This window comes from Schistocerca nitens, chromosome 4 (assembly GCF_023898315.1).
Source record: "Schistocerca nitens isolate TAMUIC-IGC-003100 chromosome 4, iqSchNite1.1, whole genome shotgun sequence".
NCBI lineage: Eukaryota > Metazoa > Arthropoda > Insecta > Orthoptera > Acrididae > Schistocerca > Schistocerca nitens.
The window spans coordinates 500,619,198-500,644,256 of record NC_064617.1 but is presented as its reverse complement, the minus strand read 5'-3'; the positions used below and the strand labels follow the sequence as shown (position 1 = coordinate 500,644,256).

General features: G+C 42.7%; 1 protein-coding gene across 1 annotated transcript; it reads left to right on the top strand.

The window, feature by feature from the left end:
- The first annotated feature begins 5,545 nt into the window (after nt 1-5,545).
- Nucleotides 5,546-18,669, top strand: LOC126252867 (calphotin-like). Its single transcript, XM_049953822.1, has 2 exons — nt 5,546-5,567; nt 17,429-18,669. The coding sequence occupies exons 1-2, from the start codon at nt 5,556-5,558 to the stop codon at nt 18,647-18,649; spliced, it is 1,233 nt and encodes a 410-aa protein (XP_049809779.1). The 5' UTR covers nt 5,546-5,555; the 3' UTR covers nt 18,650-18,669.
- Nucleotides 18,670-25,059: the final 6,390 nt, after the last annotated feature.

The following is a 25,059-nucleotide window of genomic DNA, read 5'->3' as shown; positions in this document are numbered from 1 at the left end:
ATCCTCTGCAAACTCCTCCTCCAGCTTCCTCTTGTTCCTCCTCCTGTTTACCCTTGCTTGTATTTCTAGACTCTTTACAGCCCTGTCTGCAGCCCGAAGGCGTTCCTTGTCTAAAGCAAGCATCGCTCGTACCATGTTAGAACCTATCTTCATTCCCATATTTCTAAATACCTTGCACCTTACAATGTTGCCATCATTGAAAGTCGCAACAGCATCATACACACCAAAGTGAAGTGTTTCTATTCCAACAAATACAGTCTTGGGGATTCTCGACCATATAACACTATTTACACTTTCATTGGGGTTTTGAGTTTTTCCGTGAATACACTTTTTCAACAGTTCAGGTGCTGCTAAGTCTCTGAAAATAGGTTTTATCACCTCCATTATTGCATGAGGCAGACTATGCTTATGAGTGTACACTTCACCAGTTAGCAATCCTTTGTTATATTTACACCAACTGTCTTCTTCTTTGGGACACAAGCTATGTTGGGGATTTTCATCGGTTGAAGAAGTATGAAAAAAAAAGAGCCCAAACAGCCTTCTTCATTTCGTCGACACTTTGTGTATTTTGCCTAATAGCCATTCCATAATAGTTCTGTATTTTGTCAATTACACTGTCAGTTAACCTTCCCTTCCCATCCAACCCTTTACCATCACTGGGTTTTTGTTTTTTGTACGAAGCTTTCAGTCGCCGAAGTCTTGTTCCCATTCGCTTCTGTACGTGTCCAATACACTCAAATTTCTGCACTACAACATCATCACCATAGGGCTTCAGTCCTTGAACATGTTTGAAACTTTTAGAATCACCGTCACCAAGGTAATTAACATATCGCACTTTATCACACGCCTCAGAAGCTGGAATATACTGGCAACACCAGCCACTTCCATTCCTCCACTACTGCCACTATAGTTAGTTTTGCAATTATTTTCATGTGTACCTTTATATTTTTGTGGACATCTACAATACTTTGATATTACTGCTACATCTAAAACTTTCCCTGTATACATACTGGTGGCAGATACTACACCATGAAGAGATGTGTGTCCCCGTTTATGCCAGGTACCATCGAACGCTGCAGTCAAATCTCTGTTACCATTATTTTCCATTTGACAGCAGTTTAACAGCGCCACAGTGGGTCACGCCCATGTAGAACACATTTCAAAAAAAATTTAAAAATAGTTGTAGTCTTCGGAAATGAATAAATTATATATCTATTAAAAGATAATAGCCTGCAGATTCAGAAAACGCAAAAAAGTAAAAATTGAACTTTTCATGATTTTGAGCCTTCCCGGAGCCCCTTAACTGGAAGCGCGACTTCTGAAAGTTTGGTGTTTAACCTAAGTTCACATACACCACAGTAGAACTTAATTCGTTCTTTTGAGCTATTTACCACACGAACTTCACTATTGGTTCAAATGGCTCTGAGCACTACGGGCTTAAAATCTGAGGTCACCAGTCCCCTAGACTTAGAATTACTTAAACGTAACGTATCATTATCAGGAGAAAGAAAACTGGCGTTCTACGGATCGGAGCGTGGAATGTCAGATCTCTTAATCGGGCAGGTAGGTTAGAAAATTTAAAAAGGGAAATGGATAGGTTTAAGTTAGATACAGTGCGAATTAGTGAAGTTCGGTGGCAGGAGGAACAAGACTTTTGGTCAGGCGAATACAGGGTTATAAATACAAAGTCAAATAGCGGTAATGCAGTAGTAGGTTTAATAATGAATAAAAAAATAGGAATGCGTGTAAGGTACTACAAACAGCATAGTGAACGCATTATTGTGGCCAAGATAGACACAAAGCCCATGCCTACTACAGTAGTACAAGTTTATATGCCAACTAGCTCTGCAGATGACGAAGAAATTGAAGAAATGTATGATGAAATAAAAGAAATTATTCAGATAGTAAAGGGAGACGAAAATTTAATAGTCATGGGTGACTGGAATTCGGTAGTAGGAAAAGGGAGAGAAGGAAGCGTAGTAGGTGAATATGGATTGGGGGTAAGAAATGAAAGAGGAAGCCGCCTGGTAGAATTTTGCACAGAGCACAACTTAATCATAGCTAACACTTGGTTCAAGAATCATAAAAGAAGATTGTATACATGGAAGAAGCGTGGAGATACTAGAAGGTATCAGATAGATTATATAATCGTAAGACAGAGATTTAGAAACCAGGTTGTAAATTGTAAGACATTTCCAGGGGCAGATGTTGGCTCCGACCACAATCTATTGGTTATGAACCGTAGATTAAAACTGAAGAAACTGCAAAAAGGAGGAATTTAAGGAGATGGGACCTGGATAAACTGACTAAAGCAGAGGTTGTACAGAGTTTCAAGGAGAGCGTAAGGGAACAACTGACAGGAATGAGGGAAATAAATACAGTAGAAGAAGAATGGGTAGCTCTGAGGGATGAAGTAGTGAAGGCAGCAGAGGATCAAGTAGGTAAAAAGACGAGGGCTAGTAGAAATCCTTGGGTAACAGAAAAAATATTGAATTTAATTGATGAAAGGAGAAAGTATAAAAATGCAGTAAATGAAGCAGTCGGAAAGGAATGCAAACGTCTCAAAAATGAGATCGACAGGAAGTGCAAAATGGCTAAGCAGGGATGGCTAGAGGATAAATGTAAGGATGTAGAGGCTTATCTCACTAGGGGTAAGATAGATACTGCCTACAGGAAAATTAAAGAGACCTTTGGAGAAAAGAGAACCACTTGTATGAATATCAAAAGCTCAGATGGAAACCCAGTTCTAAGCAAAGAAGGGAAAGCAGAAAGGTGGAAGGAGTATATAGAGGGTCTATACAAGCGCGATGTACTTGAGGACAATATTATGGAAATGGAAGAGGATGTAGATGAACATGAAGTGGGAGATATGATACCGTGTGAAGAGTTTGACAGAGCACTGAAAGACCTGAGTCGAAACAAGGCCCCGGGAGTAGACAACATTCCATTAGAACTACTGACGGCCTTGGGAGAGCCAGACCTGATCAAACTCTACCATCTGGTTAACAAAATGCATGAGACAGGCGAAATACCCTCAGACTTCAAGAAGAATATAGTAATTCCAATCCCAAAGAAAGCAGGTGTTGGCAGATGTGAAAATTACCGAACTATCAGTTTAATAAGTCACGGCTGCAAAATACTAACGCTAATTCTGTACAGACGAATGGAAGAACTAGTAGAAGCAGACGTCGGGGAAGATCAGTTTGGATTCCGTAGAAATACTGGAACACGTGAGGCAATACTGACCCTACGGCTTATCTTAGAAGCTAGATTAAGGAAAGGCAAGCAAACCCACATTTCCAGCATTTGTAGACTTAGAGAAAGCTTTTGACAATGTTGACGGGAATACTCTCTTTCAAGTTTTGAAGGTGGAAGGGGTAAAATATAGGGAGCGAAAGGCTATTTCCAATTTGTATAGAAACCAAATGGCAGCTGTAAGAGTTGAGGGGCATGAAAGGGAATCAGTGGTTGGGAAGGGAGTGAGACAGGGTTGTAGGCTCTCCCCGATGTTATTCAATCTGTATATTGAGCAAGCAGTGAAGGAAACAAAAGAAAAATTCGGAGTAGGTATTAAAATCCATGGAGAAGAAATAAAAACTTTGAGGTTCGCCGATGACATTGTAATTCTGTCAGAGACAGCAAAGGACTTGAAGAGCAGTTGAACGGAATGGATAGTGTCTTGAAGGGAGGATATAAGATGAAAATCAACAAAAGCAGAACCAGGATTAAGGAATGTAGTCGAATTAAGTCTGGTGATGTTGAGGGTATTAGATTAGGAAATGAGACACTTAAAGTTGTAAAGGGGTTTTTCTATTTGGGGGGGGCAAAGTAACTGATGATGGTCGAAGTAGAGAGGATATAAAATGTAGACTGGAAATGGGAAGGAAAGCGTTTCTGAAGAAGAGAAATTTGTTAACATCGTGTATAGATTTAAGTGTCAGGAAGTCGTTTCTGAAAGTATTTGTATGGAGTGTAGCCATGTATGGAAGTGAAACAAGGACGGTAAATAGTTTAGATAAGAAGAGAATAGATGCTTTCGAAATGTGGTGCTACAGAAGAATGCTGAAGATTAGATGGGTAGATCACATAACTAATGAGGAGGTGTTGAATAGGATTGAGGAGAAGATTGTGGCACAACTTGACTAGAAGGAGGGATCGGTTGGTAGGACATGTTCTGAGGCATCAAGGGATTACCAATTTAGTATTGGAGGGCAGCGTGGAGGGTGAAAATCGTAGAGGGAGACGAAGAGATGAATACACCAAGCATATTCAGAAGGATGTAGGTTGCAGTAGGTACTGGGAGATGAAGAAGCTTGCACAGGTTAGAGTAGCATGGAGAGCTGCATCAAACCAGTCTGAGGACTGAAGACCACAACAACAGCAACAAACATAACTAACCTAAGGACATCACAATACATCCATGCCCAAGGCAGGATTCGAACATGTGACCGCAGCAACAGTGCGGTTCCGGACTGAAGCGCCTAGAACCGCTCGGCCACAGCGACCGGCACTTCACTGTTGGTAACATCAACATATTCACTATGAAAAATGTTCACACACCATAGTACACAAATCTCACTTATATCTTACTGATTTATTGCATGATTCACATACTCTGCTATCATCACTTGCCGCCATCTTTTGCATAGGGAAGTATGGTTGTTTTTTGAAGGACACAGCGTATAGAACAGTAGTACGATGACGTCTTGAAGTACTGATTAAAAGTAGCTGTATTTTTCATGCGTGGGCTCTATCGATACGCAGATATTACGGAAATGTTCCCTGAACTCAAACAGGAATATCTGGAGGAAGACGACTATCTTTCAACGAAAGCCTAGAAAATTTATAGAACAGATATTTTGGGCTGACTGCAGAACGATTCTACGGCTGTACACATTTTGCGCAATGACCGCGAAAACGGTATAAGAAAAATTAGGGCTCGAGCGAAGGCATATCCCCCCCCCCCCTCTCACAGTTTGTGTATGGAATAGGAAAAGGAATGCCTAGCAGTGATACAAAGTTCCCTCCGCCGCATGCCATATGGTGGCTTGCATAGTATGTATGTTGATGTTGATGTAGATGTAGAAATAAAAAAGCCTTGAGCGTTACTTCCTCATGTGCAGACAAGTCAAAAATATTGCTTTATTTTAATTGAAATATTTGGTTTTTAATTCAGTCGATATTGTATCCATTTTCATTTAAATATAAGAGTATCAGTAACATGGTTTGGAAAACGTTGCTCCTCTTGGTGCTGTCACGACCAGAAGGCAAGAATTTACCTTTTGCATCATGAGGAGTTCTCAGTTCAAGGACACAGAAAGGTGACTTACTTCTATCAAGCAGCGGAGTTTATGTGCATTGAGCAACGGGTGCTTACTCGAAAGGTGCCTGCTCCGACAGGATCTACTGTGGCTGCGCGACACTTTGGAAACCAGTCCGCGCTCTTTGGCTTCTCCGAGGGGAAGGGGGTGCCCGGGCCGTCGGACGCGCGGCTGTTTGCTATATATACCCGCAGCTGCGTAGGGCAGGTCACACTTGCATCACCAGCCGACAACATGTACACTCTGGTAAGTTCTGGCGCTGCATCGCTGCCGCAAGCTGGGACCTGGCCTGGATGTTCCCACTGACCGCGCAGTAAGCCGCTGAGTTGATGGCATCGCCGTTCAGTGTTCACTACGACATTCTCATCTTACCAGTGACCTTCATCGAAGCCTTTTAGGGCCATGGGTTTGGAATAGGTCTCCAGAACACGGATTACGAAAATGTATTCTTAAAGGCGATATTCATATCTGATGTCAAATCATCGACTTGTGATTAAAGATCCAGCGTCTTCATGCTAAATGAGTGGACATACAGAGCAACAGGTACCTAGAGACTTCTGGAAGTAACCTGCACATGTCGTCCCAGACTAACGAGACCATTGCACAATGAAAATGGCGCATTGTCATAGGTCAGTTTACTCCGGGTATCCTGCTACCACAATTCTACTGTGGTAAAGATAAGAAGAGCATCACAGTGGGCAATTGAAATTGTGCGGCAACTGGACACGTACTCCAAAGATATAGTATGTGGGACATTACGATTTTCGTTGGCAAATGTCTAAATGGCGTACAGATTTACTGAGACGTTCTGGTGCTATGGACTAAGAACAAGTCGTTGTTGTTTGGGAAGTCCCGATCTGCTACAATACGATACCCATCTTTTCCTCAAGATGGAAGAACATCCAGAGGAAAAGAAACTTTCCAACTTTGAAGATGTTGACTCAGAGGTTTTCTAATGGCTACGTTATCAATGAGCGGATTTCTGTACTGAGAAACTGAACAACTGATGGAATGTTTCGGCCATTGTTTATAGAGATTTGATGACTATGTTGAAAAATGATCCCATTTTCTGTGTCACTTTGACACCTGCCATAACAATGCGCAAATTACGTTCTGAAGTCACCTCGTATATACCACTCTTCGGAATTTCGATAAAATTCTTGTCGATTTACTTAGAAGCGACGTAAAATATTCCACAGTTTTAATGCCTATTTCAGGTGTTCTTCAGCAGGATGATAACGTATACGCTGAGTAATATGAGACCGTGATGATATCACAGGGCCAGACTTCTTATTGAAGCTGACTCCGATAGCAGAAGCATAGTTGTACATACTCCGGACGCTCATTTAGAAACTTTTATTTTACACTCAAACGTTGCCTCCTTAATAGTGGCTCCTGGATCTAGGTCGGTTATAAAATTTCAAGAGTGTTACGACACATTGCACGGAAGAAGACGATTCTCTGCGGGTACCGCTACTGAGGAAGTTGAGGGAACCGGTATTTACGACAGACTGCAGTACGATTCGATTACCTCGAATGCTGATTCGTGTCAGAATAGTAAGGACAACAGAACGGAGATTAGGGCTCATAGGGAGATGTACAGGCAATCATTTCCCCCTCGTTCCAGGAATAGGAAAGAAGAGCAAAGTTCCTAGTCTATTAAAACTTTGTGGCGGACCGTGAGTCAAATCCAGAACCAACACCTTTCGCGAGTAGGTGAGCTGCTAATTGCGCTATTAGGGCGCGATTCACTACACGCCTTCACAGCATTACTTACACCAGTACGTTTCTGTTCCCTTCCAAACTCCAGAGGTATCTTGTGTAACTTGCAGGATGAGAAATCCTGGAAGACATACCCTGTAATAGGTAGGTGACAAGTCCTGATGAAATTAAGGCTGTGGGGGCTGGCCATGTATTGTAGAGTCCGCACAGCATACGCTGACCAATGCGCTGTACGAGGTCGTTCGTTTGTTCGAAAGTCCGCAATTTCACATTTGAGGCACACGCCCTTCACTCTTTCTCAAACGATTTTCCCGAAACTATTCGACATAAAAAATGTAATGTTTGCTATACTTATAACTTTATAAGTCAGCTTCATGATGATGTGCCCATCATTTCGTTAATGGTCATAGTTATTGTGATATTTGCATGCATGTAAGACCCTATGCGAAATTCGAGAAACTTTACAATAAAAAATAGTGGTCAGTATGATTCTGCATTTGGCGCATATCACATAACATGTTTTCTGTCTATGAAATTTACCTAAAATATTTAATTCTTCTTTTGACTTGGGTGGAGGTCTCTATCTGTCACCGATTTCGAGAAAACTGATCTGACGTAGCACATCTATTTGCGATCGCGCGTGCCAGTGATAAAGCCAAAGTGGAATATCCACAATATTCCTCATATTTCATATAAGGTTTGAGGTATAGAAATGTGATTTTGGCAAATGATAGCATGGAAAGAGGAGGGTGTTTTACCATGTTTTTATTATGAAAAACTTCATCATCTTCCGCATTATTCCACAACTACAAACTTTTTCGATGAAAGAAAGTAATTTTTATCGGCCATCAATATCTGGGGATTCGAGAAACGCTATAGGTTTTGGAACAACACAAGTGAAGAAATTACGCGTTTATTTTTGTACTGAGTATCTGCTTTTTCATAATCTACTGACTTTACAACTCAGTTCCTCACTTAATAAACCACTGTTTCAGAATCCTCTCACAACTGCGTCTGCACATGTTAGTGAGGTGACATCGTGTAAACTCTGCTATGTTTTGGCAAAAGAAGCAAATTTTCATACAGCAACAAGAGAAATGTGGAATTTACTCAAAATTCGCCGCGTATGACACATATATGAAAGTTACAAATGTTTAACAAGTTAGGCAAAAGTAAATCGCTGCTTTACCAGCATTTTCAGTGCAGTTCTTTTTAGATGCTAACCAAAGCAGAGGTGACAGGGCTTTTTGAATGGTCGTCATGCAAGTGCGGGTGTGGACAGATTCCGTTCAATATTTACAAAAAATGAGAGCATGAGCTTCAGTTTAAAACGAGCGCTTGGCATTTTCCCTACAGGTGCCTTCCCGCAACCCCCACCACTACTGCTCTCCACACACTGGCCCAATCAACTGCACGTCTGCTGGCCATGTTATTCGGTGTGTACTTCACCTGGATGGATCAGTCGATTGAGCGTGTGTCTGTGAATGCCAGGTTGAAGGTCAGAGTGAGGACACAGTTTTAGTCTGCCAAGAATTTTTAAATCAGCACACACTGCATTGCAAAAGGGAACTTCGTTCAGAAAAGGGAATGACTGTAATTTGTACAAATAATCCTCTTCCATGGATTGTACAATGCATGCGGACTGCGTATGTAGGCTCAGCTGTGAAACAAAGAAGGTTAACTAATTATAGAAAACGCTCAGAGGGTTTTGAACCTTCACTGAAGAGAAACAGGTACAGGAAACGGTATACAGGTCAGACTAATTCCACCACTCATTGAGTCAAGGTTACATCCCAGTTAGTTTCACAGACGACAGCGTTTTTGTAGCCCTCATTGATTAAACTGGAGGTGGTTGTTATCATGTTATTAGGAGAAGTTTAAAAATCGACAGACTTGCTGAAAATTATTCCCATTAGCAGTTAAATGTTTTAAGAATAACAGTATTATGAAACAATCTCCTAAGAGAATAATTTCTAACTGTGAAGATTATAGTTGTTAGTAATGAACTAGGCTTAACTATAAAAGCTACAAGCTGTAAATGTAATTTATCTTGCTCTAATCACCAAAGTTCATCAACTCATTTGAAAAGAAGTACAGTTGGTCTGTAAAATTAATCTTGGATAAACATTTAACCAGTATTTTATCTTTTCAGTGTAGATATCGGGACAAATACTTGAGGTGCCCCAAACCTACTGGCCGAACATTTTACCAACGATAGATGATAATGAACTTAGCACTTAGAGAGCAGGAACGAATGATCAAAAATTAATATTTAGTTTAATTATTAACACAAAAAGTTTACACTTTACAGCAACAACTTACGCTCATAGCAACTTTCCCAAGAGACAGCTGTCAGTCTCACTGCATGCATTACAGCTGTACATAAAATTTTTCCGCACCTTCGAACGTTTTTGTTATATGTTGTACAAGCGTCTGACACTTTTCAGCCTTTTTGTTTCTATTTAATTTCTACTTGGTTCCACAGTCAAAGGAGAACGTGTAGGGGAAAATACACAGTGGAAACGTCATCGATGGTTGTGTGTTAAAACAAATCAACAATTCTCGTCAATTGTATCACGTATGCGTACATAATCTGTATACTTGAGTGTGAACAATTATTATTTTAGTGTTGTTAAATACGAGGGAGTTGGAAAATAAGTTTTCCCTGTTGACTGTGGTCTGAGTCGTGTGTGAAAGGACGAAAAAGAGAATGAGACATTAAAGATAAGACATATCTTTATTTTTCTACATAATTTCCAAGTACATTGAGACATTCGTCATACCGCTTTATAAGCTTCAAGAAGCCTAGCAGGAATAAATCTGGGCGTTGCATACGGTAGAAGCGTTGAACGACTTGTTTGACGTCAGCATTGCTGAAAAAGCGCCTTCCGCCGAGAATCTTCTTCAAGGCAGGAAACAGATGGAAGTCACTTGGTGCGAGATCCGGATTGTAAGGCGGATGGTGTAGGCGCTCCCAACCAAGAGTTGCAATATGGTTTTGCGTTGCCGTCGCCGTGTGTGGTCTCGCATTGTCGTCCAGAAGCAGAACGCCAGATCTGAGAAGGCCAGGCCGCTTTTTCCGAATCACCTCTTTCAGTTTCGACAGAGTGGCACAGTACCGCGCAGCATTGACGGTTGCATCCTCCAGAAATTCCAGCAGCAGAACTCCTTTGGCGTCCCAGAAAACGGTGAGTAGCACTTTACCTGCAGACGGAGTGCTTTTGGACTTCTTTCGGACAGGTGATGGCAGATGTTTCCACTCCATGGATGCGACCTTCGATTCGGGAGTGTAATGGTGGACCCACGTTTCATCCCCCTTCACAATCCGAAACAGAAGGTCATTGCCTGATGCATGGTAACGCACGTGATGTCCCAGGCTTAACGCCTTGCGTTGTTCCATGTGCGTCGGGGTCAACTGGCGGGGCATCTATCGTGCTGACACCTTCCTGTATGGAAGAATGTCGTCGATGATCTTGTGAGCTCGCTCATGTCCGATTCCAAGTTTTGCTGCTAACTCAATCGATGGTGATACGCCGGTTCGCTTTAATCGTGTCATCCACCTTCCTGACATTTGCATTTGTAGTGGTCGTGCGCGTCTTTCCAGGTCTCGGTATGTCCTGCACTTGCTGACGTCCATCATTGAATTGCTGGCACCATCTCCGCACCGTTTGCCTCGACATCACACCTGACCCGTACACCTCAACAAGGCGGTTATGAATATCTGTGCCTGACACTCCACGTGCCCATTCATAGCGGATAACAGCTCTCATTTCCGACTGTGGCCACGACTCCAAAACGCACCTTCTCTTCACAGCTCCGGGGAAAGACTGAGCGGCTGGCCTCCTCTTTGCGCAGGCACTGCGACAGCGCCATCTGCTTGATGGCGGTCGACCTCTACCCAATGGTGTATCCGTGTCTTACACGTGCGCTTTCTCCTGCCGTGTCGTCTTTCGCCCATATCACACAACTCTGCCCACAGTCGACAGGGGAAACTTGTTTTCCAACTCCCCCCTCGTATTTTTCTGCTATGGATGATTTACTTCCTTTCAGATATTTAATTTTATGTACAGTTACATTCTTATTAGCTCAAAAGGATGGAGGATATTGAAAATATTGAGGAAAAGTTCAAAAGACGGACAACACATTGGGTTTTATAGAATTGTTGACAGGAAGCACGGAAAAAGTTTTGGATACAAACTTTATATTCTTTAGAATTTGGCGACGACCAGCTAATTATGAACCAGACATAAAAAGGAAATTATCAGAGTGAAACAAAAACCGGGTTTTTCCTCTCAAAATGAATAAAAAAAGTATATGCTAATAGGAGAAAAAAAAACGACAAACAACATTTGACTCTGGAAGAAGGATGGGAACGACATCACACACTGACGAGTACAACCATCTTTGAGTAAAACTCACAACAGTTGATAAATAAGATAAGAAAATTAAATGAAGGTTAGATGCTGGAAAGTTCACTATTGCAACATTAAATGGTATATAATGGGATCAACACTTTATAAAGGAAACAAAAGAAGTAACCTTCAAAACAATTATTAGAAACACTTTGACATATGAATCAGAAGTATGAGGAGTTAAATCCCAATTAATGAAAATAGTGATGGCAACTGAGACGTACTTATGGAGATGGTCTGCAGAGCCATGCAGATCGGAAGTGTCAGAGATGAAGTCATCAGGAAGAAAATGGGTATCGCAAGTTAGATTTTTGATTGTGTGGAGGAAGAACCAATGGTGTGAACGTATGAAAACATGAAAGAGGAGAGATTGCATGTCAAACCATGGAATGAAGAGCATCTCTAAGCAAGAAAGGAGGGGACCACTGGCCACATGAATACGGGGAATCCGGACTTCAATTAGTAGAAGAAATATGTAAGAAAATTTATGGGGTAATAGGTACATATAGAGAGTAAAAATTAAATTTTATGTTTAATTTTGAGTCACCGGAAAATGTAAATAGTCTGTTAAACAAGGAATAACAAAACATTGTAACTGTTAAGAGACCATATTGTGTTATCAGTGGTTTCGGATGCAAGATTTCCACGCGTATGGAGAACTACACACTATCAAACATATTCGCTACAGCATTCTGTTATAGATGAGTGTTCTTTCGCAGTGTTGATATGAAGTTCAATGCCAGAAGAAGAACAGTAATCAGTACTCTCATAAAAATGTTCATTTTCTCAGATTGCTTTTATGGGGAAAATTCCCAATCATTCTTTTGTGTGAAAAATGACCATAGGTAAATCAATAAAAATTTCCATTTAAGGAGTGCCACCAATGGTAATGATTGCTTCTGCACAAGTTGGGAGAATCCATTTCCCTTCACGGTTCCCTTGACTAGCACAAGCTTCACCATACTGGGTTTTGTTTATGTGGGCGTTTCTTGTCCTAATTAGACTAATTGTACTGTAGATGTGACGAAATTAACGGATCATTGTGTAGTTTTGGAATTTGTAAGATAGTGCTTCATGAAAGAAGTAATGTGCAGATCAACAGTCGTAATGTTGAGTTTGCTATGAAAATCAAAGTGAATTACCGGTACCCGTAATCAATTGGCGCACACCAGATGTGGCTTCGTGTATGAAGTTCTTAGTTATGCAGATGGATAATAAAGTGAGCTCTTAGATAGCACCAGCTCGCTGATAAGTCAACTAAAAAGCCCAGTTCTGCCATGTTTGGCAAACTTTCACTCAGTACTGTACTATGCCATAACCTCCTGGGAAAATGCTGCTAAAGCCGAAAAGTATTAATTTAGAGAATCATGCGGTAGGAATATTCTAATATGTTGATAATCGATCAACTTGCGAAACTTCTGCAAGGAGCTAGGGATTCTTACACTTTCGTACCAATAAATATACTCGCTGTCCTAATGGTGTCTGTGGTTAGTAACAAGAGTGATATTGGATGAACGCTGCAATTCACAACCACAGTGCTAGCAGTAAAAATAATTTCAATGTGAACTAGACATTGGTATATAGGGTTCAGGAAGGAGTTTTACGCTCTGGTGCAAAAGCCCATAAAGTGTTGCATAAAAATGTCAAACAAGAAATTGAAACCCCTCCCTCCAAATATTCAACAACAAGGTGAAAGAATACATCACTGGTCATTCCTTCTAATATTCATGAGTATATTTGAACTCAGGGACGTCATCTGTAAATCTTAATATTTGAATTAAGTGGCTCTTGAAGTTCCTACTATATCCATACATATTATGAAAATGAATATGTGTGTGTGTGAATATTCCGTTCTCACCCAAAACCACTGGTCCGATTTCAACCAAACTAAGTACACACATCATTTACTGTCCGGTGACGATCGCAGTGTGGATAAGAACAACCTACCTGGCGTAGTTCAAGAGATATGACGTCACAAACAATGAGATGCGTGAAAAACTTCTTCATTGTGCATGACGTTTAAACTCGTTTCTCCTTTTCTTTTAACTCTTATTCTCAATAAATTTTTCAGACAGCATCCACATATGCCGACGAATGTACACAAGTACATCATTCTACAACAGATAGTCCAAGAAATATTACGTCATAAACATGGAGATGAATGAAAAATTGCCTCATAATCCGTGAAGTTTTAACACATTTATTCCTTACTAGTAAGACACTCGTACAGTCGAATCAGTTTTTTTAAGGAAGTCCTTGACACATAGCAGGGCAGTTTTCAACTACGAAGCTAAAAAAATGGTTCAAATGGCTCTGAGCACTATGGGACTTAACATCTGTGGTCATGAGTCCCCTAGAACTTAGAACTACTTAAACCTAACTAACCTAAGGACATCACACACATCCATGCCCGAGACAGGATTCGAACCTGCGACCGTAGCGATCGCGCGGCTCCGGACTGAGCGCCTAGAACCGCTAGACCACCGCGGCCGGCCAACTACGAAGTCCAAACTGTTATATGCGAAAAGAGCATACGTCTGTAGAGGTCGTAGTGACGTTTACAAAATCGAATTGTACGCATGCGAAGAAAATGCGCCCAGCGTGCAGGGAGTGTCCTGGCTCATGTTTCTTAATTTAGATATTGTAGTTGTAGCTTTGTACATTATGCCTACTTCTTTGTACGACTGTTTCATAATTTAAATGGTGTTTTCACGAAAGCATGTAAATGAAATATTTTAGATGTTTCCCTACGGACACAGCTTATTTTTTGTTTTCGTTTCTAATAGGAAACTGGCAAACTGAATATCCTAACAATTTCGAGTTTGTCAGCTTAGATACAGGGTGATTATATTTAAAGTTAAACTTTCAAACCACTGTAGAAATAACACCACTGGTCAGAATGACGTAAAATTGCAACGGAATATTATCGGAGAAGGGGGAAAACGTATGGCAGAAAAAAATAAATCGTTACAAAATGTAGCAATAGATGGCGCTGTCAGCATCATAATTTAATAGTAGTCGACTAAAAATGACAAATGAATCAGACAACAATGCCTGAGGTGTACGTTTGATGTTAAACTATATTATTTAGTGTGCATGATGTAGTGTTAGCAGTTAGCCAACACTACGCACACTACTTGGTTGAGGAGGCCGAATGCACGCGTTAAACTCACGCAGGCTAGAGATAGGTCTGAAACAGGATACGTAATGAATGCTATAAAGAAAAGTACGTAGCTGCTGGAATACTTAACTTTAATCCATCATTTGTATACATCGTTCTTGATGAGACATGCTTCATACGATAACTATCAATTGCTATGGCGCCTTGCTAGGTCGTAGCCATTGACTTAGCTGAAGGCTATTCTAACTATCTGCTCTGCAAATGAGCGAGGCTTCGTCAGTGTGCATCGCTAGCTAAGTCGTCCGTACAACTGGGGCGAGTGCTAGTCCGTCTCTCGAGACCTGCCGTGTGGTGGCGCTCGGTCTGCGATCACTCAGTGGCGACACGCGGATCCGACATGTACTAATGGACCGCGGCCGATTTAAAGCTACCACCTAGCAAGTGTGGTGTCTGGCGGTGACACCACACATGAGTATACAGTTGTGACACTGTTAGTTACGTAAACTCATCCACCACGGTAAGGTCATATAACACCGGATGGAAAAATCGGTTTTTAATTGTCCTGAGGCCAAAAATCGCATTAATCACATCGGTTTTTAACAGTACTGATGCTAAAAACCGCATAAAAAACATCAATCAAACTCAAATAGGCTCTGTATTAATTTGCCTCCGACTAGCGCAAAACATGTTCAGTATGCTGTCCACAGTTTTCTACAAGTTGAAATCGAGAAACAGCATGTTCCACAACTGATTGAAGTGTTTCCGGGTTACATTCACAATGTGTTGCGCAATGCGTGCCTTCAGTGCAGCTAAGTTTGCAATCGGAACACTGAACACATCTTTCAGATAGCCACACAGCCAGAAGACACGGATTAAGATCAGGTGATCTGGAAGCCCAGGCTGTAAGGAAATGGCGGCTGATAATTCTAGCATTTCCGAAATGGCGCTTCAGCAGCTAATTAACTGTGGGGAGGTGAACCATATTGCTGTTGGAGAGCTGCAATGACGCTGTTGCGCAAAAGACAGTCATAGCGCTTACCAGTGACGGTACAGGTAACAGGATTGGAATCACCTGTCTTTTCGACAAAATATGGCCCTATGATAAATGATGCCGTAAACCCACACCACACAGTGACCTTTTCAGGGCGAAGTAGTACTGGTTGATTTGCGTGTGGATTTTCCGTTTCCCATATTCTACAATTCTGTGTACTGACATATCCTATGAGATGGAAACGGGCTTCGTCTGTCCACAAAATCTTCCCCGGCCAGTTATTGTCCACTTCGATGCGAGCAAGAAATTCTAAAGCAAAGGTCTCTCTCTTGCTGGCAGGTCAACAGGAAGCAACTTGTGCACATGGGTAATTTTGAATGGATAGCAAAAAATGAAGTTTCGTAGCATTTTACGCTCCGTGCTCACTAGTATGTCCAATGTTCGGCCAATTCTCCATGCACTACATATTTGCACACCACCACTCGTCTCCTCTTGCATTGCTGTGGCTACTGCTTCCACCGACGTCGGATCCATTCGTTTCCTCCCTCTACCAGATGCACACCAAAAGAGCCCGCCTTGTCGAATTTCCGAATAATTTTCTCCAGACCCATCCATGGCAGTCATCGGACCAAAGCATTCTTTCAAACCCTTCAGTGTCCGGAACTTCTGCAGAGTCATCATTCTTGTAATATAGCCTTACAAGCAGAGCGCGGTTCTGCGTTAAGACAGTCATAGCGAATGTCGCAGACGCGAAAAAAGGAAAAGCCGTGTATCCGGCGTGTTCATACCAACTTCAACAGGTCGTGCGCATGACAGGTGTTTTCATTTACATATTCTGACACATACAGCTCCATCTATTGATAAATTTTCACACTATTTTTTTCTTCTTCCATACGTTTTCTCTCTTCTCCGATAACATTCTGGGACAATTTGATGTCATTCTGACCAGTGGTGTTATTTCTACAGCGTTTTGAAAGTTTAACTTTAATTATAATCACCGTGTATACATCCTTCTAGGAAATATTCACGTAATTATCTGTATGAATAGATTAGTGCTAGTCATAATTAGTTCTTTGTATATCTTTCAAAAGTATTTAGTAGTAGCTGCTTCTGTCTGTAATTCTCTACCTTGAGTTATTCCGAATATCTGAAAGCTCTTCTTCGTGACCCAATTTAAGAAGGAGAATAGAAGACTGTCGGAGAGTCTCGACAATACTAATGATTTAAGAAGAGAAAAATTGGCTGAAGATGTGCATTGACGTTTGTGTTACGGAAGCCAGTCCTTGCAGTATTGTAGCCACAATGCTACGGTGGTGTAGTGGTTAGCACATATGCGTAATATTCAGTAGATCTAGGTTCAAGTCCTGACGATAGTGCAAATTTTAATTCATTGCCTCAGCTTCTGTCTTTATCGAAGGAATGCAAGAATGATTCGAGAATCAGAGCAAACTGCACTGTTTCGAATCAGCCTTGTGCCTGTGCTGAGAGACACTGATTTATTGATCTTCTGACATACTGTTTGGTTTGGGAAGAATCTCTTCATAACATTTCCTACTGTTTTGTGAACAACTTTCAACTTTTACAGGATGCACTAATATAGAGTATGCAGAACTTGTCAACAATCACTATATAATGATGAATGTTCAGTGGTCTGAAAGTTGGTTTATGGAACAATAAATTATTCCGAAATATAAAGCTACCCCTTCAGTTTAGAAGCAAATAAAATGCTATTTACATCACAGTGTCATAGCTAAGCATCCAAAGTGAAAAACATATATATATTCTTGTATTTTTTAACTGACTATGTAGTTACTGCTGTAACTTAGGTGTAACGGTGGTAATGACTATTATGTATGTGCAGGTTGTCCTGTCAGCATTGTTGGCCGCCGCCTCGGCCGGTTACCTGGGAGGGTACGCCGCCCCCGCCATCGCGGCCGTCCCGGCGGCGTCTTCCATTGCCAACACCTACAGGGTGTCCCAGACCGCACGCGTCTTCGCTGCTGCCCCCGCAGCCTACGCGGCACCTGCCATCGCTGCCGCCCCCGCCATCGGCTACGCCGGTGCCATCGCCGCCCCCGCACTCGCCGCCCCCGCCATCGCTGCTGCTGTCCCTGCAGCATCTTCCATTGCCAACACGTACAGAATATCGCAGACCGCCCGCGTCCTTGCGGCCCCCGCCGCTTACGCCGCCCCCGCAGTCGCCGCCGCCCCAGCCATCGCCGCCGCTCCTGCCATCGCTGCCGCTCCGGCTATAGCTGCCGCTCCCGCTTTGGCTGCAGCCGTTCCTGCAGCGTCTTCCATTGCCAACACCTACAGAATATCGCAGACCGCCCGCGTCCTGGCCGCCCCCGCTGCCTACGCTGCCCCCGCTGTCGCTGCCGCCCCCGCCATCGCCGCCGGCCCTGCCATCGCTGCCGCACCAGCTCTGGGTGCAGCCGTTCCTGCAGCGTCTTCCATTGCCAACACCTACAGAATATCGCAGACCGCCCGCGTCCTGGCCGCCCCCGCCGCCTACGCCACCCCCGCAGTCGCCGCCGCTCCTGCCATCGCCGCAGCTCCAGCCATCGCAGCCGCCCCCGCTTTCGCTGCAGCCGTTCCTGCAGCGTCTTCCATTGCCAACACTTACAGAATATCTCAGACCGCCCGCGTCCTGGCCGCCCCCGCCGCCTACGCCGCCCCCGCAGTCGCCGCCGCCCCTGCCATCGCCGCTGCTCCGGCCATCGCAGCCGCACCAGCTCTGGCTGCAGCCGTTCCTGCAGCGTCTTCCATTGCCAACACGTACAGAGTGTCACAGACGGCCCGTGTCTTGGCCGCCCCCGCCGCCTACGCCGCCCCCGCTCTGGGCTACGCACGCTACGGAGCTCCCGCCCTGGGCTACGCCCGCTACGGAGCTGCCTCCCTGGGCTACGCCGGTGCCCTCGCCGCCCCCAGCCTGGGATACGCACGGGCCATCGCCGCCCCCGCCATCGGCTTCGCCCGCTACGCCGCTGCCGCTCCAGCACTGAGCTACGGATACGCTGGATATGCCTCCTCTGCCCTCAGCTACGGCTATGGCGCCCGTGCTCTTGGTCTCGTCCACTAGATGCTCAACACGCATTCACTTATTTATTACAACCAAATAAACAAATAAAAACCTCATTTTATCTTTTTTCTTACACCCATTCTAGCACCCTTCCACAGTTTGTGGTGCAGCAGAGACTAAAGTATTCCTTGTTATGAGTAACTATTTAAATTTCGGAACCGAGGTCGCTAACAGATTATTTTGAGGAATGTGTGTGTGTGCGTGTATTTAGCGCGTTCAACAACAATGTTATCATCGTAATTGTTAAGATAGTCTGACGAGGAGGACACGGTAAGTGCCATCACCAGATTTTACAATAACTTCGCTCAATGCAAGAGGGGTGAAAATACACATGTCGCTGTCTATTTGTAGAAACTCGACTATTTCTGAGAAAACGACGGTCGAAGTTCTTACCGTAATTTATGCACCTTGTGGCAGATGGAGGTTGAACCGAAGCGGTGCCACAGTAGCTGGAGTCATGACTTCACATTTTCGCGCCCCGTTTCCGAAACCCGATTTTTTAAAGTTTTACTTTATTGTATTTAATTTGTCTACCCATGTTTGTAGAAGGTTACTACATGAACCTTTCTTACCAAATTAGGGGACACAAGAGAGTTATATTAATTGTAAAATTACAATTGGATTTCGTAGTAAGTGTCATAAATTTATCGTGCAGCATAAATTGTGTGGCATTTTCAAGCGTTACAATATTTTCAAATCCTCATACTCTTATATTTCATTCTTATATTAATTGTTACATTTTATTCTAACGTTTATTTTTCAGAAAGATTTGGTACATTCCATTGGATGGAACCGATCGTAGAAATTCTGGGCGCCATGAGCATCGCGAGAAGGCAGAGTTGCCACAGTGACACTTCCTAATATGTATCTCACTTGGGAAGAAGCATCGTTAACACTGCTAAAGATCTCGCGTATTTGAAATAATTCCACGACAAATCAAGCATAACGGATCATTTTTCCGAAAACTGACGCTTGCAATTCATTACGAATCACGATACACTGCAGGAATCTCACCACCAAACAACTTCAAATAATTTTCTCATCCTTTTATTGTCTTTCTTTAAATTCATTCACCAAATAGACAATTAGTAGACGAACAAGGAAAACGTTATTTCGGCAAATATTGGAAAACATTCTAGCAGTTATCTTCTACGGACATGGGTAGATAAATGAAAAACAAAAACAAAAATAAAAACAATAACCGGGTTTCAAACACGGAGTGTAAAAGTGTAAAGCCGCCACCCTAGTAAGTGCTTCACCACTTCGGTTGAACTATTTACTCTTTAAAATGCACTTAAGGTACCTCGAAAACTTTGACCGTCGTATTCTCAGAAACGGTCTTGTATCTACTGACAAGCTGAATAGGTCAGGCGTCCACTACACGCAGGAGGCGGCTATACGGATAGCAGGGGCTGTGTGGCGTGGAGTGGGCGGTTTTTCAGGTTAGAGAGTCTCGGGAAAATACAAAAAGGGCTCCAGTCTCAAAGGGTGCAGGTCGAACATGGGAAGAACGGATATAGGCTCTGAAATCTGGCTAAAGCCGAAGATAAGTAAGCTGAAATTTTTGCGAAGAACCTAACGGTGTACCGAAAGGACAGGCTAAACACAGCTGTCAGTAGATGTTCGTTACTGTTAAAAGTAGTTTATTTTGTAGTGCAATTGAAGTAGATAATTCCTGTGAGTTAGTATGGGCAGAGGTCATTCTTGACAACCGGAATAAAATTATAATTGTATCCTTCTAGCGACCCCCATCTCAAATGATACAATTGCTGATAGGGTGAAAGAAAACTTAAATTTGATTTCAAACACATACTCAATTCATACAATTATAGTTGGTGTTGACTTTAATTTTTCCTCGATATGTTGGCGAAAATACATTTTTAAATCCGCAGGTACGCATAAAACATCATCCGAAATTGTGCTAAATGCATTCTCTGAAAATTATTTCTAGCAGTTAGTTCGTGGGTCTGCACTAATGGTAAACAGTTGTGAAAACACCCTTGACCTCTTAGAAACAAATATTCCTGAGCTAACAATGGGTCGGCAACGACCTTGCCGCAGTGGATACACCGGTTCCCGTCAGATCACCGAAGTTAGGCGCTGTCGGGTGTGGCCGGCACTTGGATGGGCGACCATCCTGGCCGCCATGCGCTGTTGCCGTTTTCCGGAGTGCGATCAGCCTCATGATGCCAGTTGAGGAGCTACTCGACCGAATAGTAGCGGCTCCGGTCACAGAAAACCATCATAACGAGCGGGAGAGCGGTGTGCTGACCACATGCCCCTCCTATCCGCATCCTCATCTGAGGATGACACGGCGGTCGCATGGTCCCGATGGGCTACTTGTGGCCTGAAGACGGAGTGCCTTTTTACAACGGGTACAAGCATTAGTGAGCATAGGGTTGCCGTAGTGAGGCTGAATATTGTAACCCCCAAATCCTCCAAAAATCAACGAAAAATATACCTGTTCAAAAAAGCAGAAAAAAATTCACTTGACACCTCTCTGAGAGACAATCTCCACTCCTTCCAAATTAACAACGTAAGTGTAGACCAGATGTCGTTTGAATTCAAATAAATTGTATATACAACAATTGAGAGGTTTATACCAAGTACTGGTGAGAACATTGTTGCAGAAACAACGAAAAAAACGTACCAAATTTAAACTAACGCAAAATACGATCGCCGTTTTTTTTCCAACCTCTGATAGGCTGATAGGCTATAAATAAAAGACAACTTCATAGAAAACAATTATTTTGTTACCAAAACTTTTGTACGCTTATGGTTACTTTTCAACATAATCACCGGATAGATTGAGACATTTATCGTACCTGTGGACAAGCTTTGCAAAACCCTCTTCAAAACATGTTGCCGCCAATGATTTCAAATGAGCATTGACGTTGTTTTAAAGATCTTCGTTTGTTTGAAAGTGCTGCCCTCCTAGTTCAGGGAAAAGGTGAAAGTCGCTGGGTGCCAGGTCAGGACTGTACGGCGGGTGATCGAAAATGTCCCACTGAAATTGTTCAAGGAGCCGCTGGGTTGTGACAGCAGTGTGTGGACGAGCGTTGTCATGGATCAACACAATTTCTGAAGTCAGCATTCCTCTTCGTTTGTTCTGAATGACTCTCCGCAAACATCGTAAAGATTCACAATAAGCGGCTGCATTGATAAAGGTTCCGGGCTGCATAAACTCTACAAGCAACACACCTTTTCGGTCCCAAAACGTGGTAGCCATAAAGTTTCTGTTGTTGAATGTTTGAACTTCTTTTGGTTTATTTGGCAAATTTGGATGCATCCATGGTTTCATCGTCGTTTTGTTTCCGGTGTGTCTTACTGGATAATCAGTACAAAATAATGCTTCCCGTCTGTTGCAGCTCGCGTAAGCCGCTGTGTCTATCCTGCCTCGTAATTTAGCAGCATAGACCGCTTACATGGTTTGCCTTCCTTTTACAGATGCAACATTTCTTGAAATTCATCGGCACAGAACGTGGCCTCACATACGAGGGTAATCCCAAAAGTAAGGTCTCCTACTTTTTTATAAGTACATAGACCTGTTTATTTCTACAACGGTCTACATCAGTTTACAGCTCGAACACTTAGCTATTTTTCGACATAATCACCATTTCTGTCGATGCATTTTTGTAGATGCTGTGGCAGTTTTTGTATGCCCATGTCATACCAGATCGCCGCCATACTGTTCAGAAAGTTATGAACTGGCGTTATTGTTGCTTGGTCTCAGGTGTAAAGTGGTGTGCCCAAGTATCATCACCCGTGACAGTTGAGTCCAGAAAGTTGTCCTGTTAGGCTGCAAGGCGGTGAAGAAATGCGCGGGAAGCATCAACTCGTTGCCGCATGAGGTCCTCAGTCAGCATACGTGGCACCCACCTTGCCCACACCTTCCGTTAGTTCAGTGCTTCCGTTAAAATTCTGTGAGCGGTGCTTCGGGAAACCTCAGGAACCAACGTGCAGAGATCATCCAGGGTGATCCGCCGATCTTCACGCATGCTTTCCTCAACCTTCAACACTGTCTCCTCAGAAATTGACGGTCTCCCGCTCTTTTGTTCGTCGTGAATTTCGATACGACCAGCTGCAAACTCTCTACACCACTTAAGAACGTTTTTGACATCCATGCACGACTCACCATACAATTCCGTTAATTGGCGATGGATTTCAATCTGCGCAGTGCCCTTTGCGTTCAAAAACCGAATAACTGAGGGCAATTCGCACTTGGCGGTAACGTCCATCGGGAGCTCCATTCACAACGGCTGCCAAGCCAAGACAGCGCCTCAGCGCGGCGTGCGCGTGTTTACACACAGCGCGTGAACCACTCTTCATAACACTGTGGCCAAATGTCACACAAAAATTAAACTATAGAAAAATAAGAGACCTTACTTTTGGGATTACCCTCGTACACAGGAGATAGACACTGGTTTCATTAACCTGCAACAGGCGTATGCTACACACTGGAAACAACATTTCATCAGCTTAACAAATAATATACAAGCACCCGTAATGAAGTCGGTAGCGTCAGACTGCTACGAAAACTATTAGAGAACACCACTCTATTACTCTGGCGCCTTATGAGCATGCCTTTCGTGTGTCTTTTAAAATACCACTGCAAATAGCACTCGGTATTTCGCAAGCGATTTCGGCTTTCCCGAGTCCAGCCCACAAACCTTTACTCCCGGTCGACCACCGCACCAGAGAACCTCCGGCTCTTCCTAGTCCCAAGAGCGGTCATTGCCACTTAGTGAGACTATCGATGAGTGCTGAAGTGGCAAAGCGATCAACCTCAGTTTGTTTTTTTAGGCGGGTTTACACTCGCGTTTTGGTGCATGGTGGGTTAGTCCTCAATCTACGCCTCAGCAAATACCACACACAAACACTTAAAATACGATAACATAGAAAGCAATGTTTGCAAGATTCGCAGATCGATAGCGTACAGGCCTTACCTCCCTTAGCTTAAATGACGTTTATGGAGTATCGAATCGCAAAGATAAAATAAAGTACTCTACCCACACATTGAAAACAGCAATCCTCACATCATGCGATGAATACCAAGAGAGGCTCGACACAGAGATGAGTAGTTCAAATATTGAGGACGGAAAATTTTACCCAGTATTTCACAGGCTACAGGAAGGGACACATAGTTTCTATAAGCTTTCTAGCATCAACTGGCCTGCACTGCATTGGAAACTCCTCCGTACAGTCTTACTCAAAGATTTATTGTGAGGCTCTGGTGGTGATCCGTTCATTGATTGAAACTCTAAGCCCGGCGGCCGAATGTGCCAGGTCTGGTTTTCGTATTCCCTCTCTATTCCATAATCACAAAAGCACTACCCTAACACTGCATAAATTATTATCACAGTCATCCACGTCTGACGTAGCTACATTGCTAACTTACGCAAATCTAACCTACCTTTATGTGTGTTTTGTCGTTTGTAGTTTTATTTTTCTAAAGCAGTTTATTGCATTTACAGATTCAGTACAATTAAGATTACTGTAATTTTATTACGGTATATCGATAATTTTTACTTTATGGACCGTCTGACAGCAGCTGAATAAAACACAATTTTAGTGGTACTAAAGTTGTGTTTTATTCAGTTGCTGTCAGATGTTCCATAAAGTAAAAATTATCAACATACCGTAATATTACACGCAACTGAGGAAGACAGGACAATTGAGGAAGACAGGACTACAAAAGTTGAAGATGTAATTTTATTGCTTCATTGTTTTTCAACGTAAGTTGTATCAGTATGAATGTGTAGTAATTACATAAAAGAAATTTTAATTATCGAAGTGAGTGTGTAATTTTACCGAGTTAGGCAGATAATCTGTAAATCATTGGATATAACCGGACGCAACGAGTTGCGAAACCCTTTGCGAAGCAGAGGTGTGTTGCGTACAAAATGCTCAGTCCATAACAGTTCATAGAGTTGTGTGCTCCTGGAAAGACAGGCTGTTCTGCACTTGCTGCGAGGCAAAAAGAAATCTTAGAGCAGACAAAGTGAGGCTGTCTTCCCCTCAAGATAATGATTATTAGTCTCTGATCGATGATCTGTAATAAATACAGCTGCTGGGATAATAACAATTACACTTAAAAAGGTATGTAAGAAATGAGAAGGTGCGAATGGCACCTGAGCAGTACAATATGATGCACCATGTCTGAGCACCACACCAATTAATTGAGCGTAAATTTCACCACCATCGACTGCACAAAGAAAGAGCTATTATCTATTGTAATTTATTCTCTTAACAGTGTAACGATTAGTGGTTTTCTAGAATTTGGTAATAAACTGCCTGACAAAAAAAGGAGAAGACTCAGAAGATATTATAGGATGTTAATGGAACTTCGTACACGTACACACCAATCCCAGGTATGTAAATATTTAGAGTTGCATTTCTGTGTGGTAGGT